Source organism: Zootoca vivipara, chromosome 4 (assembly GCF_963506605.1).
Source record: "Zootoca vivipara chromosome 4, rZooViv1.1, whole genome shotgun sequence".
Lineage (NCBI taxonomy): Eukaryota > Metazoa > Chordata > Lepidosauria > Squamata > Lacertidae > Zootoca > Zootoca vivipara.
The window spans coordinates 36,720,379-36,740,541 of record NC_083279.1 but is presented as its reverse complement, the minus strand read 5'-3'; the positions used below and the strand labels follow the sequence as shown (position 1 = coordinate 36,740,541).

The 20,163-nt window shown below is 42.6% G+C and overlaps 1 protein-coding gene across 1 annotated transcript in view; it reads right to left on the bottom strand.

The window, feature by feature from the left end:
• The window catches only part of EGFL6 (EGF like domain multiple 6), a 42,134-nt gene extending 23,036 nt beyond the window's left edge, over window positions 1-19,098 (bottom strand). The window contains exons 1-4 of the mRNA XM_035115536.2: window positions 18,706-19,098; window positions 9,441-9,553; window positions 3,395-3,487; window positions 108-227 (exon numbers count right to left, since the gene is read on the bottom strand). Coding sequence (XP_034971427.1) covers window positions 108-227; window positions 3,395-3,487; window positions 9,441-9,553; window positions 18,706-18,785 — 406 coding nt within the window. The 5' untranslated portion in view covers window positions 18,786-19,098. The remainder of the gene's footprint in view (window positions 1-107; window positions 228-3,394; window positions 3,488-9,440; window positions 9,554-18,705) is intronic.
• Between the last annotated feature and the right edge of the window lie 1,065 nt (window positions 19,099-20,163).

Here is a 20,163-nt window from a genome sequence, read left to right as displayed (position 1 = left end):
TAACCAGCTGCTTCATACTATGAGGCACAGGTTATTTCATGATTAGTTACAGTATGGACTCGACTCCCATCTCACGTGCTGCATCTTGTTTAATATCCGTCACTTACTTGCGCAGGTGCCGTCGGGCATGAGCATGTACCCATTGAGACAATAGCACTTGTAGCTGCCATGCGTGTTCATACACCTGTGCTCGCAAGGATGTGGCTTCAATCCGCATTCATTGATATCTGCAGAAATCATTGGGGTGGGGGGGTGGGGAATGAGTTTGCAGATCTTTGGAAGAAAACAAAACAGCATACTGCAGTTGCTATTTCACGGCTTAAATTCTCATAGGGAGAAAATGTCTCCAGGATTCGAGCGAGCCAGATTCTTGAAAGAAAGAATTCAGCTGACCATCTGCAGCTAGGCTGTGCGCTAGAAGCACTAGCAGGAAGTTCCCACCGCACCTGACGGAATATAGGGAAGAGTCTTACACCAGGAGATAGATTGTCCTAGGAAGGGAGGAAAGAAAACAGCTGCTACACTGTTGTTTATATGCTAAATGGCCACGTAGACTTGTTTCCACAGCTCAGAGGTTCTCAGTTAGGTATGGCAAATATCTGTAACTGAAAACAAGAAATGTAAACTTCTTCTACAAGCAAACAAGTTAGTTCATTTACCTGGCTGCGGCTGGATGATTTATTAAGGCATTGTAAATCAATGATTAAAGCCAAGCTTGAAGCATCAATTTTATATCAGTGATCTAAATCAACTTTTCTGTTTTGAAGTTCATATACTTCCTGAATAAGCAGGCATACTGCCTGGCTACTAGAACAATGAAAATGCTTATCGTCTGCTATTGATCTTAACCAGTCAGTTATATTTCCTCGTGGTTTCCTTTTATGTAGAAAAGCAGTCTTTAATTCAATCTGATGGACACATTGTCAGGATTCAATTTTCATTTTCAGAGATTACAAATGCGGGTATGCTTTTATTTGTTTTCCTTTTATGCTTTTTTTTTAACAGAGAGATTTTTTTTAAAAAAAAATGCTTTTTAAATCTGTAACGACAAACTGGCATGAAGAAATGCCAGCTTGCCAGTTTTAAATACTTTGTTTTAACCATCTGGCAAATTTGGAGGTCTAGGTTCACTCCTGAGCAAATTTTCATAACCTGAAAATAAATCTTCGCAAAGCAGAAAGATGAAGGGCTGGGGTAGATGGCATTCATGGAGCCACCACGACATTTGAAACAATGCCAGCCAGGGAGGAATGTAGCGCAAAAGGCAGTTTCCCCCCTTTTTGCTGTGGGCTCAGGGACACATGCATGGACTTAAATAGAGGTCCCTCAGTGGACTTTAGCTGGCATCCCATTGGTCTAATTGCACCCAACATCGAGGGACCTGCAATAGGGTGTTGTGACCATCCAAACATTCCCACCCACAACACAGGGTTTGGTTGCCAGGTCACACCACAACATGTGCCCTCTTGTTAGGAAGGACCCGATTTTCCATAGCCTTGCTGTGGTGTGGCTCAGAAGAAGAACATGAGCCGCACATTTCACATGCAAATACAAACAGGCAAGGCAGGACAGGGAGAGCAATTTGGGAGAAAGGGATTTGCAGACAGTATTTTTGTTCCCTTTCCCCATCTGCTGTACCTGCATGAGCCAATTTTATTTTTAATACAGCTGTTTTGCAGAAGAGCAGTTCAACAGAAAACAGCTGTTTTAGCTTTTCCCCCCTTCCCACTGCCAAGGAACCTTCAGCAGCAACCAACAGTAATAGGCATGTGGCACCCTTTCCTTTGTGCTGATGGAGACAAAATGGATAGGTAGAGCTCAAGCGATGAGCAAGTGGAAACAAAGGGTTAGGGTTAGCACCCAGCAAAACATCACCACGTATGTTGAAAAGTCACACCCACACAATTCACTTCTGTGTACCCACACTCAGGTAACCTGAGATTTGACATTAGAACCACCACCACCCCCTGCTTATCCACGGATTAGAAACATCTGAATTAACTGAGTGGAAATGTTAAGCTGCGGACAAAGATGAGGACAAAGCAAAAACATGCACCCATGGGATGCCCTGAATGCAGTTTAAATTGCAGTGTACACAAACATGCATTGCCTAGTGCAAAAATCCATTGCAGGTAATGGGAGGCACATATAGCAGACACTGAGCTCATTCATGTTCGCTCCACATTTCTAGGTATAGGTCCTAAATTGCTGTTTGCTCCAATTCAGCAGTAAAGATTGAGATTTCCTAGGGAAAGCGGCAAGGCAAAAAAAGGGGGGGAGGGCTCAGGCATGGACCGCGAATGCAAGGCCATCTGCCTAGAAGGCACAGGAGAAAAGGTAAGTATGGATAAGCCCTCAGTCTAGCCAAGGTTAATCACATGCTCATATTTCTCTCATCAAAATAAATGAAACTTAGAAGCCAAACTTTATGATACTTTGAAGACCTATGAACAGACCTCTTGACATCCTTTTCTTTGATGAAAAGGAGATGAATAAGATTGGAGCCATGGCACTGGGGGCAACTGGCCATTTGTGTGTCATTTCCCTCACTTTAACTGGCGCACAGAGCAGGGGATACACACAGATATATACATATTATAAACGTCTCCCCCTACTTCACTTTGAATACCAGCTTCAGTGAAGGGGTGATTTTAATTCAGGGAAACAGTGCAAAGGGCAAGTACAAAAGGCAGGCGCAGAGGACGACCATTTTTCCACAGCTGCTGTACTGATCCAAAAGTCACACTTCCTCCAGCAGCTGCTTTTAAGCACAGGGAAAAAAGACATGGGGAGGTTTGGCTCTTCTGCCTGTGCTGTCACTTCTTTGCCTACTGCCCGATAGTAAAACATGTAAATTCCATCAGGAAAAATCTAGCATACACCCTTAACGGGACATTGCAGTCACGCAGCTCCTGTAAAGCCATAGTTCTCCTCCTGAGCAGGCCTTCCATTCCGGTCCAGCTTTAATGACATCAGCCTCTGGTGCCTTATTCATGTGGCCTTGCAAGCCAGAGCACAGCTTCTCCTACCCACGGAGAATGCATAGCTCAATAGTGAAATGCCAGAAGTGGCGTTATGTAGAGTTGATTCCAAGATTCCTTAGCCTATAAGTTGTATTTCTTACACTTAGAAAGAGGCGCCAGATGTTCTTATAAGAACACAATGTGCCTATTGTAGTCTCAGGAACCCAAATCACTGCAACTTCATACTCAAATTAAAGGATAGGAGGTCTCTGATCTAAATATAACAGAAATAACCATTTGACCTTTCAAAGGGTCTCCCTGAAATGCAGGGGTGCGCATCTCCGGAAGACTGTGCATGCTGCTGCTGGAGAATAAAGGATGCAACAGCTGAAGCATACCGCTTACAAGAAAAAATGATAAATTGTACATACCTTGGCTGCAGGTTTTGCCTGTGAATCCAGGAAAACATTTACATTTGTTTGGCATCATACATTCACCATATTTGCACCCATGTTCACAAGTAGCTGTAGGAGGAGAAGAGAAATAGGAAGTGAAAAAGCAGAAGAAAGATAGCCCAACTAGTATATTCTTCAGTATATATATATATTTTGGAAAACAGTGATAATAAGAAAAGGTTTTAAGAAGACCAAAAACAGAGTTTGTCTAATTCCTTGGTCTGAAAAATGTCCACATGTATTTAGAATCTGGGTAAGTTTTTATTTATTTATTTATTTTTTAAACAAAACCAAATGTGCTCAATACTTTGTACTTTAGCAAATCAAACCAACAGAAACTCACCCCAAGAAAACTTGTAATTTTGTTATATATGATTTGTTCTTTGTAATATACCATTGTCTTTCCCCTACTTCTTTTCTTTCCTATTTACTATGGAATTTAATAAATGTTCTCCAGAAAATGTTCATTTCAACGTAACGTTGCTGATTTGATTTTGTTTTCAATCATTGCCAGATTTGCTTCAGGTTACTGTAGATCCAAATTCTTTCTGGAGTGGCTTCATTTCCCCTGGAAATTATAGTGAGAGCGCAGGAGGAATAAAGAGGCTAACATTTGGACCTGAACACTTTTCCATATCAGAATCTAATATACCACCCAAGCATCACAATGGCTGCTTGCCATAAATCCTACTTTCTGAGAGTTTACAGCTATCTCTCTGAACAACTGAAGTCTTTTCACTTTTATCAGATTTTCTTCCTACAGGGTATGGCTGGGTATGACCAACAGCAAAGTTAATGATGGCTTCCAATATCCCCCCCCCCCCAAAAAAATCCACCCCAATCTGAATTTCAATTAATCTGATGCTTTAGCAGTGGCCTAGTGAAGTATTAGGCATTACATATACAATACACATTCAGACCAACTGGTGACCATGAGCAGTTTTTACTCTTTACCTGTACTGTACTCAGTACCTTTTTTCAATCATGAAGTTGTTATAGTAAGTGCCACACTTTTTAACAACAACAAAAAGAGGTGCCAGTATTTGTATGTCTTTTATTACTAAGCTCATTCATTGCACATTGCCAAAAAAGTGGAAATTCATCACTAGAAAAGGGAGGGCACAGGTATTTGCATATAACCTGCATGTGCTAATGTATATTTATGTCTGTATATGTATAAATAATTACTGTAATTTTAGTAGCAGCTACTCCAGCAGGCTGCTTCGGTGGGAGAGGTGAGAAGCAGGGCTCATTCCATCAGCTCTGCTGAAAGACTCTATCAAGGGCCTCCTGTCCCTGAACTGTGGATTGTTGCCATGCCAAGCACTACTGTTTTGACTTTATTGATGGCAGCTGAGTTTGCTTCCCCCCCTTCCCCTCCACACCCCTTTTCACTGGGTGTTGTATCTTTTAGACCAGGCATCCCCAAACTGCGGCCCTCCAGATGTTTTGGCCTACAACTCCCATGATCCCTAGCTAACAGGACCAGTGGTCAGGGATGATGGGAATTGTAGTCCAAAACATCTGGAGGGCCGAAGTTTGGGGATGCCTGTTTTAGACTGTTAAGCTTGTAAGCAGAGACTATCTTGTTTTAACTCAGGGTTCCCAAACTAGGAACTTCAGCTGTTTTTGGACTGCAACTCCCATCATCTCTACCTAGCAGTACCAGTGGTCAGGGATGATGGGAACTATAGTTCAAAAATAGCTGGAGACCCCAAGTTTGGGAAACCCTGTTTAACTGATACTACCGGTATGTAAGCTGCTCTGGTACACATGCTTTAAATAAATAATTTAATTGAAACAGAAACACATCTCACTGTAAGCACAGAAACCTGGGATCAGGTGACCTGTATGCCTTCTCGGACTGCCACCCAGGTGATGTTATAAATGGGTTAAATTAGACAGTCCTTCAAATAAAGGGTGCCTTCTGACTGAGGACTGTCCTTCTATGCAAATACTTCCATGTGGACCTCTGACTGGCAGCTTCACACTCCTCCTAAGCTGATTGCATGAGGGAGGGGCCACCTGGCTTTTGAGCGAATCCCAAAACATGAAGTAGAGGTGTGAGATGATGAACTAGCTCTGAACTTCTAGAAATTCATGCAGCTAATTGTTTGAAGCACTTGCCTCAACTCTTTCAATGTCCAGCTCCCCACCCTGCAAAAAACTCCAGTCCCATGCTGCATTTTCTCCCATAACATGCTCACATTACCACTTCTGCAGTCAAGGTTAAGTAAAATATGCACCATGTTTCTATATCTCCTATCCATATAGGTAAAGGTAAAGGGACCCCTGACCATTAGGTCCAGTCATGAACGACTCTGGGGTTGCGACGCTCATCTCGCTTTACTGGCCGAGGGAGCCGGCGTACAGCTTCCGGGTCATGTGGCCAGCATGACTAAGCAGCTTCTGGTGAACCAGAGCAGCGCATGGAATCACTGTTTACCTTCCCGCCGGAGCGGTACCTATTTATCTACTTGCTTTTGAACTGCTAGGTTGGCAGGAGCAGGGACCAAACAATGGGAGCTCACCCCATCATGGGGATTTGAACCGCCGACCTTCTTATATACATATCCATATATTTAAATCTATAAGGCTTTTGGTTACAGAATTTAGGTTTCCACTCCCCAGAATAAGAGTGTTCTACATGTGGAATTTAGTTTGTTTTTAGCTGAATTGTAGAAGTCCTTGGCCATTGTTCAGAACTTTCCAAACTTAACATGACTGAATTTCAGAGTCTCCCAAAAAGTTATTCTAAAATCTATTAGACATCAATATCTGGCAATTTAAACCATCATTTGTTCCAAATCTTAATGATATTGTGCCAGCAGGAAAAAGGTGTATATTATAAAAATCCTGACCAAAAGTAGTCTAATGAAAGGAACAGTGTAATAAAGAGAAAACAATACAGTCGTACCTTGGTTCTCGAATGTAATCCATTCCGGAAGTCCGTTCAACTTCCAGAAATGTTCAAAAACCAAGGTGTGGCTTCTGATTGGCTGCAGGAGCTTCCTGCACTCAATCGGAAGCCACAGAAGCCGCGTCGAATGTTCAGGTTCCAAAGAACGTTCGGAAACCGGAATACTTACTTCCGGGTTTTCGGCGTTTGGGAGCCAAAAACGTACAAGTACCAAAGCGTTCGAGAACCAAGGTACAACTATACAGCACAGAACGTCTGCATCTTAATTTATATATTCACCATATATCATGCAGGACTCAAACCAGATATCTGCCAAGAGAAGAATGTAAAGCTTTTGAAAAATGGATACTAGTCGGAGATATTCTATTGTTTTTTGGGGGGTGGGAAGCTCTCCTTGCTTTTTTAAAAAGAACTTCACATTATTATCCATTCTTAGCACATCATATACTCAAGAAGCTGAACTGGGGTTATACAAACAATACAAAAAATATTAATAAAGGACTTCTCTATTCAACAGATGGCAATGCTTTCAACTAGAGCTATTATCTGCAACATGCATTAATAAAGGTTCAAGGAGAAAAAGCTCTTTTGGCAGCTATTTTGATTGGACAACAGTCTGGTGAGCATATCAATTATGATGTGAACTTTTGCTCATCTGCCTCATATATTCAAAGCTAAGCTCATCAGGACAGCAGATGCAGCGTCTACGAAAGAGACGACTCCAAGACTCAACATTTTATTAGTTCGTTCAGCTTTGCCAGACTCCAGCTGGAGAAAGATTTCAACCTCTCCCTTGAGTTTTTACTATTTTTTATTAAACTCTTAGCGGTCATTAAATAACCATAGGTTCTTCGTTGAAGTAATTCTCCAGAGGGCTGAAAACAACACAGATAATCCTCAGGTGCATTTGCATTAGGATGTTAGACAGTTAAAAATATAGCAAATACTCCATTTAACGTAAATACCTGAGGACAACATATGCCACTTAATCAAAAGCACCTGGCTATAAATACCTCTGCATGGCTTGCTTAAAGGTTGTGTTTTCCCTGTGGTTTTTTAATTTCTAACACTACAGCTTTGGGGTAAAGACTGAGCATGGAAATCCCATAGTGATCTTCTTAAAATAATAATAATAAAGATTGGTAATGGGTGGAGCTCACGGGTAGAGCCCATAAAAGGTTCTTTTAAAATTTATTCTTAGGTATACAACTACTGCATATGTTCACAGGAATCCTAGCACCAAGCAATACTATACACATATCATACCAGGGCTCCACATATCCCAATGCAAACCAGACTATAACAGTACCAGAATTGGAAAATAACCTGTATGTCTCAAGAAAGTAAGCCAGACCAAACACTACAGGTCAAAGCTCACATATTTATCACACAGCTGAGCATGATGGGGAAAACACATGGAATTCTCAAGGAAATAAGCCTGCAGGAAACACAGTTTGTTTCTTTCTTTCAACAAGCACAGAGAAGATGCTGAGGCCCTTCTTCATGAGCCTCCTCCATGAGAGGTCCAGTGGGCGGCAACATGAGAACAGGCCTTTTCTGTGGTGGGATCTCACTTGTGGAACCTTCTCCCCAGGGAGGTTCACCTGGCACCTTTGTTACATATCTTTAGGCGCTAAGCAAAAACATTCCTCTTCTCCCAGGCCTTCAGCCTATTAAACTGGGGGGAGGGTGCATAGCTGCCAAGTTATCCCTTTTTTACAGGGATTTTCCCTTATGCTGAATAGGCTTCCTCGCAAGAAAAGCGAAAACTTGGCAGCTATGGGAGGGTGTTTTAGTTGTTTCTATGTTATCTATTTTGGTGTTTTAATAGTGTAAACCATCCTGTGATCATCGGATGAAAGGCAATATTGAAATTTAAGAAGATAATTTATAATACTGGGTCTGACCTGAGATGAGCGTTCCTGGCTCTACCTTCCTGACTGTTTAAGCAGTACTCCCTGCCACCACCTTTTCTTTTCCCTAAGTGGGGTGAGGATGCCAGGAGGCACTAGCGAGTCTTCAAATGGTGGTGTCACTGCATTCACTGCCTGCTTTCCTTCCTTCCTTCCTTCCTTCCGTGTCCCCTATCCACCATCTTCAGTAGTACACAGGAGCCCCATTTTAAACTATGCCTGTGTCACATGTGTGCAAAACTGGTTCCACTAGGCCATATCTCCCTGGCACACATGTGCAAATCAAAATGAATGAATGAATGAATGAATGAATGAATGAATGAATGGAGTGTGGCTCTGGTTTATGGCTCTGCTCTATGTTAGCAGCACTGAAGTGACCTGGGCTGCAAGCCTGGGCAGTGTGTATGCCCAGACAAGAAGACCCCACTTTCAGCCTCACTGTTGTTTTCCAGATGAAAGTATAGTATCTGTGGATGTGGGGGGAAATCACCCAAGCCATTTTATTTGCTTCTCTTCTGGCTAGTTGGGCAACTCTATCCTAGGATAAAACTTTTTGTTTTATATTCTGTTCTATTTGTGGACTCTACAAGTCACGCCTTAGACTCCTCCAAGATACGTGGTTCATTTTGTGTAATAGCTGCAGCTCTTTTAATCCATGAGCTATGTTTGTGAAATTGTTATGGAATGAGCCCAGGGAATCAGGTATTTTGGCTACCCTGGAAAGTACCGCATCTGCCCAGGACTAATTGGGGGGGGGAGACACAAGATGAAGCATTATACCATGTTAAAAATAATAATGCAGAAAGTTGCATTTTTTTTCATATAGTATTTGTGATGCTATGTGTTATGGTAATTACTACAATAGTGCTAATATTATATGTATCAGTTAATATAATATTAATGGACTGTTTTCTTCTCATCCATGTATATAAATGGATAGATTATAGTATGTGGCATCTGTTAAATGATTAATAGTTGGTCTGTGCTGTACGGCAAATCAGTTAAAATTATCAGAATACTTTTTTTCTTGCAACAGAACATTTTCACTTAACCCTGTCTTGTCATTTTAAACCATCAAACAGCACTATGCAGCTTTCATTTCTTTATTTTCGAAACCACTGGAAGTCAAATCCATTCAAATTTAGGGATATATTTCTGGAGACAAGGGAATAAAAGGTTTTGCTATTACCTTCACAGAGCCCTTTGCTATTCCTTTTCCAGCCATAGCAGCAGTCAAGCTTAGAGCCATAGCGGCAGATTCCAGGTTGATTCATGGTTAGGAGCTGCCTACGACCTCGTGAGCTGTGCATAAAATAGAACAGATGAATTAATGGATCCCCTACAGATCCAGGACCTGGAAAGATGTTCCATTTCTCCATTGCGTGGGCGGGCCACATTGGTGTTCTGTTGAAGTAACTGAAATTAAACACTCCTGAAGCACCTGAATCGCAAGTGTTATCTGCCTATGTGGTTCACTGCAGCAGAACTGACTTGCTCCCTCCAGCAAAAATGCTGGTTATCTTCTATTTGTTAAGCTTCTAAATCCTCTGCCCCTTTTTCAAGTATTTCAGAGGAACAGGCATGAGGTTCTAAGGCGGCCTTCCATCTATGTCCTGCATATATATGCAAATTTCCTTAACTCCAAAGATTTAAATCAGTTAAGATGTACATCTCTGCCCTTACCAGTCAATGTTGCTGCTAGTTCTCAATTAAATAAACAGGAAACAAAAGCACAAAATCTAATGATTTTCCTCCAGTTCGAATTTGCTGAATTTGAAAGCACACAAAGGCTTTTGGTGCACAGATGTAAGTTTTCAGCATCACACATTGAGCGTCAGCCTATGAAACCTACTAAGAAACCTAGATTCTGTGGTTATAAAACGATGTGCACCCGTTTTCGCAGCCATTTCTGCCACCTTTGCAGTTAAATTCCAATATGAATCTATACATAGCAGCAAGAATAGTGTTCGCATAAAACATTTTAACAAATATCAAGAAAGATGCTGGGGGGAAAAGTTTGTACATAAATAAAATAAGAGGCAAATTGCAAGGTGTCTGTGATTCATTCTCCTATGCCAGGCATCCCCAAACTTCGGCCCTCCAGATGTTTTGGACTACAATTCCCATCATCCCTGACCACTGGTCCTCTTAGCTAGGGATCATGGGAGTTGTAGGCCAAAACATCTGGAGGGCCACAGTTTGGGGAAGCCTATGCTTTGGGGTGGTTTCTTTAAACCAGGCATAGGCAAACTCGGCCCTCCAAATGTTTTGGGACTACAACTCCCATGATCCCTAGGGATGATGGGAATTGTAGTCCCAAAACATCTGAAGGGCCTATGCCTTGTTTAAACCAAAGGCAACCTGAGCACCTGCAAATCCTAGTAGACTTAACCCCTTTCCCTTCTGATCACTTTCCAGGTCAAATCTCCTTCAGCATACTGCCTATTCATGTATGGGGGAGCCTTTATTTGTTCCTCATAAGCAAAGGTTGATTTTGAACTGTGGGGCTAACGTAGAAAGGGTTAAGCCATCCCTTTCTGCCCTCCCCTTGCATCTGTTTGGCGTTCCAGTCTACCCTGGCTGATTTTGGTTGAGGGGGAAAAAATGCAGCGGAGAGAATCACAGAACTCCTCATGATGTTTCCTTTGGCCTTCTCACCATAGAATAGTTATGGACATCCAATTATGAACTTTCTATGAACTTTCATAAAGGTAAAATGAAACCACGGATTGTCCCTGGAGATAAACATGATTAATTCAGCCACAAACCTTATGTGTAGTAGAGCTTCCTTGGGAAAGGAATATGAGAGAAATAAATTGTTTTGTTATGTTTTATATATATATATATATATAAACTTTTTACATGGCTTGGTTAATATGCCTGGATAGAGTTGATAGCAACAGGACAAATCCACTTAATCTTGCTGTCATTCATTCTTAAACAGAGGCTATCGGGAACATTTGTTTTGTGGGTTGTGTTACTATATAACTTTGCTATTAGCAATGGGAAACGCAGAGTGAAAAAAGCATTGGAAAAATAAAACATTCTTATTATGTCTTTAAAAAAAGAAAAGAAAAAATATGGTTTGCTTCCTCCACCCCCCTGAAAAAAATAATCCTTACTATTTTCAAATTTAAATGATAAAGGTTAAATAGGAAAGCTGTACAGTATAGATTTTAAATCCCACTATTATATTATACTTTGTGCTCTATGGTACTATAAAAAAATGTTCACGTCATCAAAGAATCAAAAGCTTCAGCCTGTATGCTAAATCACCAGTGATATTCAGCATGGGATGAAGGAACATTGGACTTGCATCCAAATTGCTAACTGAAATATACCCAGAGGCCTGTAGGATTTTAAGAACACACACACACCTTGAACAGCAGGTGTTTATGCCACGTCATAGTATTTTTTAAATTGTCAACTCAGTTTCAAAAGTGGTTTGCTATGTCAAGGGTGGGGGTATGCATGACTGCCAACTTGTGTGAAGATATAGTTTGCTACTTCCTGGCCATTAAGTACAGGAATTCTGCATGATGCCATGGCTGCCATTATAATTACAGTGGTACCTCTGTTTATGAACACAATTGGTTCCGGAAGTCTGTTCATAAACTGAAGCGTTCATAAACTGAAGCGAACTTTCCCATTGAAAGTAATGGAAAGTGAATTAATCCGTTCCAGATGGGTCCGCAGAGTACTCAACCTGAAGCGTACTTAACCCGAAGCATGGGTGTAATTGGTTTCGGAAGTCTGTTCATAAACTGAAGCATTCATAAACTGAAGCAAAGTTTCCCATTGAAAGTAATGGAAAGTGAATTAATCTGTTCCAGATGGGTCCGCGGCGTTCGTAAACCGAATATTCATAAACCGAGGTGTTCATAAACCGAGGTTCCACTGTACAAGGAAGTCAGCAACAGTTTGACCGAATGATTCTTGTTTCCAAATAAACACGGTGCTATTTTTCTCGAAAAAGAAGTGCCAGAAGTCATCTTGAACCACCTCCCTCTTTCTCTTAAAATGTCAATGGCACACACCTGAGAGGTGCCAGGACTGAGTTTTGGGAAGTTCCAGCTAAAAAAAAAAAGCCCTGAGTAAACACATTTATCATTTCCAGTCTTTTTAAACTGGAAATGATGGCGGGATATTGATGACAATGAAAATTAGAAAAAGCTGCAATGTTGTGCTTCCAAACACTGCTGGTAAACATATTTAGTGCATTAAATCCCCGAAAGTTTCCAAGAGGGGGGGGGGACACACAACCAAGTCCAAACCTCACAAAAAAGTAATAATAACCAACTGATACTTTAAAAGAAACTTGTGGTTTATTTTCCCTTTTAAAATTAAAAGCAAAAATCACATGTCAGCATCAAATAGCTCCAGATTTTCTTCCAATACGTTTTCAGGCTTAAGGGGAGATACTGTAGACTATCAAAAGGAAACCAGAAACCCTGAAGAGATACTTCTGAGTTGCAGGGGGGTAGTGGTCAATCGAGTAGAAATGACATCTGCATTGCATATAAATAAAACATGCTAAGCACATTAACAGAAAGAAAAGAGTTCCAACATTCCCCACTGCTTAGTCCAGGCATATACATACCAGGATTACTGCTGAACTTCTCACAAGGTAAAATTTAGCAGTATATTTGTGATTCACCAACAGCAGAACCAACTTCAATTTTTTTAAAAAGCCATGCTTGCCAGAATCTGGCAGGTTCCAATTACCTTTGCAGCTGCTAACTGATCAGAAACAAACACATTGGCCTGACTGATCTGCCGCAATTAGTGTGAAGCGACAATGCAGATCTCCATGCATGAAAATCTTCATATACATCTTAAAATGGATTCAACCTACAGAAAAGCTGCCAACCTTGCAGGCTCTGGAATCATTCTTCACACAGCAGGCAAACCATGTGTGTACAATAGGTCCTGTGATAGCACATCACACCGATTCCATCATGCATGCATGCAAAGAAAGCAAAGACTCATATAAAGCGCAACACCTACAAAGTTGGAAAGGGCTGAGAACTTTTCACTCTAGCTTTCCCTTCGACTGCCATTTTTAGTTTAGGTCTGTGCATTTGCTTAGCTTTGGTATTCACTCATTCAGAGTTGCAATGTTGTCAGAGTTGGTCAATTTCCGTGGAATTATGACACATAATTCATGAGGCTTTTCTTACAAGGTCTCAGACTACTTACTTTGTAGGAATTCCATTTATGTCATAAGAACTACTCCAGAGTAAGAAGTTTAAAGTTATTCCTTAAGGTTTTTGACAAACTTGATAGGCTACAAAATTAGAGAAAATGTTTATTTCTTTATTTCATTAAGTTTATATAGTGTTTGATTGTTTTAAAAACCCTCAAAGCTGTTTACAAAAGAAATAAATCAATAAAATTATTAGTATAAACAATTAAAACAATAAAAAATTAAAACCAGCAATAAACTAAACACACACCAGCATTCTGGGTAGATTTGTCTAAACAAAAATGCTTTTAGCAGGCACCAAAAGGAGTACAGTCAAAGCGCCTGCCTTATGTAATATTTATGTCTTTTGAAATCTGCTGCTAAATGCAAATCCTAAGTTTATTGCTTTATTTCCTAGAGGTTTCAAAAAAAACCTTTTATTTATTGTCATTTATCTTCTACAAATTTCCACATTTCCTGTGTTGTTGTTTTTTAAACTTACTCTTTCGAAATTTTGGCCTCACTTTTTCCAAGCTGATTCTAATTGTGTGACTTCCTCCTCTTATTTCCAACCACCCATAGATGGTGATGATTTCTTCATGTTCCTGGTCAAATATTTTTTAACTCATTTATTTAAGGTGCAATCCTAATTAATAGGGCTTACTTCTAAGTAAGTACATACACACTGATTAGAAGGAGGCAGTAGTCTGAATGTTACAAGACGGGTCTGTTGCAGCCATGTGATTCTTGGTTGCAAGACTGAGGTCTGGTCAGCGGAGGTTAATGGAACCAGCAGCATCACGGAAGATTATCTTTTTTTGTTTTGAAGATTATCTTAATGACAGAGGGGTCAACTATCTTTTTTTCCTCAAGGAGGTGCCTCTCAAAGGATGGGTTCTTCAGGAAGAGAACGATTTGGGAGTCAGAGCTTAGTTTACCCTCTTCATCTGGGAAGTGATTTCATCAAAGTGCAGATGTGAAAGTGAGCAATAAACTGGTAGTAAGGGGACTAAGGTGCGGACCCAGGTGGCGCTGTGGGCTAAACCACTGAGCCTAGGGCTTGCCGATCAGAAGGTCGGCGGTTCGAATCCCTGCGACAGGGTGAGCTCCCCTTGCTTGGTCCCAGCTCCTGCTAACCTAGCAGTTCGAAAGCACATCAAAATGCAAGTAGATAAATAGGAACCACTATAGCGGGGAGGTAAACGGCGTTTCCATGTGCTGCTCTGGTTTACCAGAAGCGGCTTTGTCATGCTGGCCACATGACCTGGAAGCTATACGCCGGCTCCCTCGGCCAATAATGCGAGATGAGCACGCAACCCCAGAGTCGGTCACGACTGGACCTAATGGTCAGGGTTCCCTTTACCTTTACCTTTAAGGGGACTAAGGTAGAAAGAGACACAGAGGCCCAACTTGTCCTTTATAAGAATCCTATATTGTGCCGCTGGCAGCCCCTAAAAGAACCATGAATGTGGGAGCAGAATCTCTTGGGAGTGTTAATGCTGTGAACCCTTAGCTTATACTCAACCTACATATATGTGAAAATAAACACTTTTACCACAGTAATGCCTCCGGTAACTTCATTTAAAGGAAACTGACTCAAAGTACACACTGAAACCTCTCTCTCTCAGAGCCTATGGTGCATATAGCACAGCTTTACGGTATATCTTTGTGAGCTCCAAGTAGCTAAATGATCGACAGCATTTTTAAATAAGACATGGTGTGTTTTATTTATTCTTCCGGGAGAATTTAGAATAAACTCACATGTTACTCAATTGTCCTTTAGCTCCTTCCACACAGTGCTTGAAATGAAGTAGGAAAACCTCAACTTCCATGGTTTGCCAACCATGCTTCCATTGCCTTATAAAAGCAGTAACTGGAGGGACCAGGCACCTTCAGCTCCCTGTAATTCAAGCACTGCCCCAATACTAGATTTACTGGCTTCAAAACATGTTGATGCAAACTAGAGCAGGGGACCTCTAGGGTCAGGTGAGAGACAAAGGTAGAAAGGAGACAACCAAAGAGGGATGTGATGGAGGAGGTTGCCACATGCTTCTTCGATGTCCAAATGCTTCTGAGCATTCTGCTTCTGAGGAATCGCCAGATGCTGGAAAAGACACTCTTTTTCCATTAGCGGTCTCAAGATGAGAGATTTCCCTTAGAGACCTCTCTTCTTCCAGCTATGCTGATGCTGGGCTCAGAATAGAAACTCCTCCTAGGAATCTTCTTCAAGAGCTTTTCTCACTCCTCTTCCTCCTGCTCCTCCTGGATTGAGGCAGGGGGGTCACCGCCAATTTATTTATGTCAAAATGTGACTTCCCCACTCCCTATTTTAAAAACCTTGCTGTACAGTGGTACCTCTAGATACGTACCTGATCCGTTCCGAGGTGCCATTTGCACCCCAAAAGTATGTATCTAGAGTGGCGCATCTGTGCACATGCGAAGCGCCGATAGAGTGCTTTTGCACATGCACGAAGCGCACAGACCGCTTCTTCGCATGTGCGAAGCGCGCAGGAGTCAGGATGCTTCTGTGCATGCGCGCGCGGCGGAACCAGGAAGTAAACACTTCCGGGTCCGCCGTGTTCTTATCCTGAAAGTACGCAACCTGCAGCGTACTTAACCCGAGGTATGACTGTACAAAGAAAGATAGTGTGATTCTGCTTTCCCTACCCCAAATCCCTTATGGTAGAGAAAACTGTAGTGTGGGGATGGGGATGAATGAAAGGAAGGAAGAATGCCAGAGCCCCAATTGGTGTGGAATGCTTCCAGCTCCCATGTTTCTTGAAAGGAGGCAGGAGAAACAGCCAGCAGACAGCAGAGGGGGAAAAAGAGCTGAGGTTTAGTTAGTTAACAGGAGCAGGAAAGAGTAGAAGAAGCAAGTGGAAGAACTCAGGCAGGTGTACCATTTAAAGAAAGCCCCAGAGCAACAAAATGGGAGGGGATAGCACCAAATAACACTGGGGGTGAGCTTAAGCTGCCTTCCCCCTACCTGGTGCCATCCAGATGTTTTAGGGCTGTGTTGGGTAGGGCTGATGGGAGTCCAAAACATCTGGATGGTGTCAAGTTAAGGAAGTCTGGTTTAGAGCAGGGCTTCCCAAACATCTGAGCTCACTGACGCCTGATGAGCTTAGAAACAAAATTTTTAGAAATGTAAATGAAATATCAATATATAAGCAACCTTTATTAATCACCAATTGTCATTGCTAGGAATCACAACATGTAAGGAATACTGTTGTATTGTGTGGATTCAACTTATTAAATAAAGAGGCTCCTCACTGGCAAGGGAGATGTATTATATATACGGTGCATATGCCCTTTATTTCTCATATGGTAGTTCCTAATCAAAGTTTTTGCACTATACCTCAGAAACTTCTTTTCTACCTCTAGACCCTTTTTGATGCCCTTTGACCCCTTCACATAATCCCATGGATCTCAGGTTGTCAATATTGGCCACTTTGGGAAACTATGGTTTGGAATAAGGGTGGGGAAGCTATGGCTTTTCTGGCAAGCTCAGGAGCAAGCGGGATATAAAGCTAAATGAGTCTATCGATTTCATATGCAGGTTTTTAAAGGTGTACATTTTAAAACATAATGAATGACTCAGACCGCTTCTATAATGGTAATTTGTACTTGTTCTCGAAACTATGTTTTACCAGAGGTTTTTTAACTCACTGACCATACTTATCCACTTTCAGGTTTGATTTTAGTTCATGTATCCCCATGTTTGGGATGCTGCCAAAACATTTTATATACCGTGTGGCCAGGCCAGCAACGCACAGGACAGGACAGTTTCCTGGGAATATCCAATTGCCAACATGCAATTTCAAATGCTGTGTAAGACTGTCTGGTTCCCATGAGGTAGTTATGCTATTGCTTAAGAACACCACCTGCCCCTTTGATTTGGATAGAACTCCTCACACACTTCCGGATCATGCTTAATGTACAACATCTCTTGCAAGGTCCAGCTGCATGTTATGGCATAGAGTATTCTATGGCAAACACGTGAAATCAGCTGCTGGGGAGGCAGGGCACAACTGAGCCGCTCTGCAAGTGGAACAACCATGAAGCAGAATGAGACAATTGTCTCAGGAGACGAACGCAGGAAAGCAGCAAACGGATGCCCCCCCCCCATGTCCACCACTCACTAATTTATTACTCTCTGGTCATGCTGATGACCCACCCACCCAGTGAGGAAGGTGTGTGTGTGTGTGTGTGTGTGTTTCCTCCAAGGAAGGCATTCTGGGGGTGGTGACCAGACTTGTGCCACCAGTCAACACACACAGAATGCTAAGGACTCCCCACCCTACCCTGGTCCTTCCTCGGAACAAGGCACTGAGGCAAGACAGAAGAGGTGGAGATAAACTGCCTTCCCACTAATGTGGGAAGGAGAGGAGGAATGGGGCGTGGCAAGGGGAAGCAGAGAAGGGCACCACTACCATTCCAGGGAGTTGGACTAGATGACCCTCAGAATCCCTTCCAGCTGTACAATTCTATGATTCTACGAAGAAAGGGAGGGGTGGCAGCAGGAAGAGGAGAAACACGTGTGTGTGTGTGTGTGTGTGTGTGAGAGAGAGAGAGAGAGAGAGAGAGAGAGAGAGAGAGAGAGAGAGAGATGCAATCCCTTGCACTCACCCTGGCGGCCCCTCTTCTAAGGTATACAGCATGCAGACACAACTTCTGATGTTATCTTCTGCACTACTCTCGTCAAAATCCTCACTAAATCAGGTGTACAGATTAGGAAGGCTCACCACAGCACCAGCCTCAGAGCAAAGTGTTAATGCAGCCACACCTTTAAACTACTGGGTTTTGTTTTCCCCCCAAAGGTTCTTTCGAACAAAATCCTGCATGGTGGAAGCCCTGTCTCCTAGATCCACAGGCACACGCTGTGATCACTTGAAAATGCACTCTGCACGCATTCCCCTCACAGAGCTGCAATTCCCACCTGTATTTCTCACTCAGGCTCTCTGGCACCCAGCGTGAAAAAGCCATAGCAGACCAAGCACTGCAGAGCACCCATCAGAATAAATTTCAGGAGAGGCAGGTCACAGATTCGGCTTCCAGGTGAGCTAAATGCTGGTTTGAACCAGCCCACTCTTTTAATTTATTTAAATCTATTTATATTAAATTTGTACACCACCCTTCATCCGAAGATCACAGGGCGTCTCGTGACGTAAAAATACCAAACGAGAAACACAAAATATGCATTAAAACAAAAACACTGGCTCCAAAGGGACCCCCATGACCCCCCCCCTTGCCCCTTTTTGATACTAACCTGACATTTTCAGGGAATCCACCTGCAACAAGGGGCAGCCAGGAAAAAATTAGAAAAGTGTTCCAGGCGAGCAGCACCATGCCTGAGGAAACTGAGGCAGCAACAGGAGGCAGTTGGGTAGAGCTGGGAGGGAGAGAGACAGAAAGAAGTCCTTTAGTTTGAAACTGGAAGGCAAACCTACGCGGGACGATCCAGGAACGCTGCTGCTGCCCACGCCCCCCTCTCTCTGAGGGACCCCGCCTCGCTTCTCGGGGTCTTCTGTTCCTCCGTGGCAGCTGGCTTCGCCGTTCTTCTTCTCCGCAGCTATTGGACTCTTCCAAGCCTTTCCATGGGGCAGAGCTGCCAAGTGCGCAAAGCTGCAGGACCAAGGAGCCCGCCCTAGATCCAGACGGGAAAAGCCACGCTGGAGTCTGAGCTTTGCCTCTCCGGGGTCTGCATGCCTCGGCCTGGGGGCGGGGCGGAGATTTGCATGGGAGACTCCCACGTTGCTCAAAGGCCTTTCCATCCCGCTGCAAACAACGGTTTTATTGCATGGAGAAGAGGTGGGCGACCGGCACTTGCTTGAAATAATCGTAAACACGCTGCTTTGTGCACCTCCAGCTTGGGGTCCCCAAGCAAGAGATCAGGTAATTAACAAACGAGAAACAAGCAAATGAGAGACAAGCACTGACCATAACAATCAAAATGGGTAAGGGGTTTTCGGGAATAAAGCGTTTATCATATTACTTGAGACAGTAATAGATATGCAGTTTTATTTTTTATTTTTGGCGGCGGATGCAAGGGGAACCTGACCTGCTGCCTTTACAAAACCTGGACTCTAGAGCAGTGCTAGAGCATCTGCATCACATGATGCAGAAGGTCCCAAGTTCAGTCCGTGGCATCCAAAGTTAAAAAGGGCCAAGGCACCTGGAGAGTTGGTGCACATGACTTTCTCCCAAAGGATCCTGGGAGCTGTAGTTTGTTAAGAGTGCTGAGAGTTGTAGCTCTGTGTGGGGTGAACTTCAGTTCCCAGAATTCCGTGGGGGAAGTCATGTGCTTTGAGCATAAGCATAAACTCAAATAGTCTGGACTGCCTTACTGAAGACTCTTCCAAATTACTCCTTTATTGAGCATTCATCCTGATTTGTTTGCATGAAGTTTGTGAGGTGGTTAGGCAATGCCAGCAATTTACTGAGCTGTCGTCATGAGGTTGGGAAAAGTTATATGATGTCACATTGAGTGATTGTTATTCCAAATATTCCATTGCTTCCCCCGTGATTTCCTTGTCACAACAGGTCTGATTTGGAGGGAAGTGGGTTTGTCGTACAACTTGAATTGTGCCATTTGAATTTTGCCAAGATGTAGTTAAACCCTACTCAAAATCAAATCTCCTTAAATAACTTAGAGATCGGGGTATACCTGCACCAGCTCCTTGTTTACCTTTCACTTCATTTAACTATCTCAACTTGCATGAATACC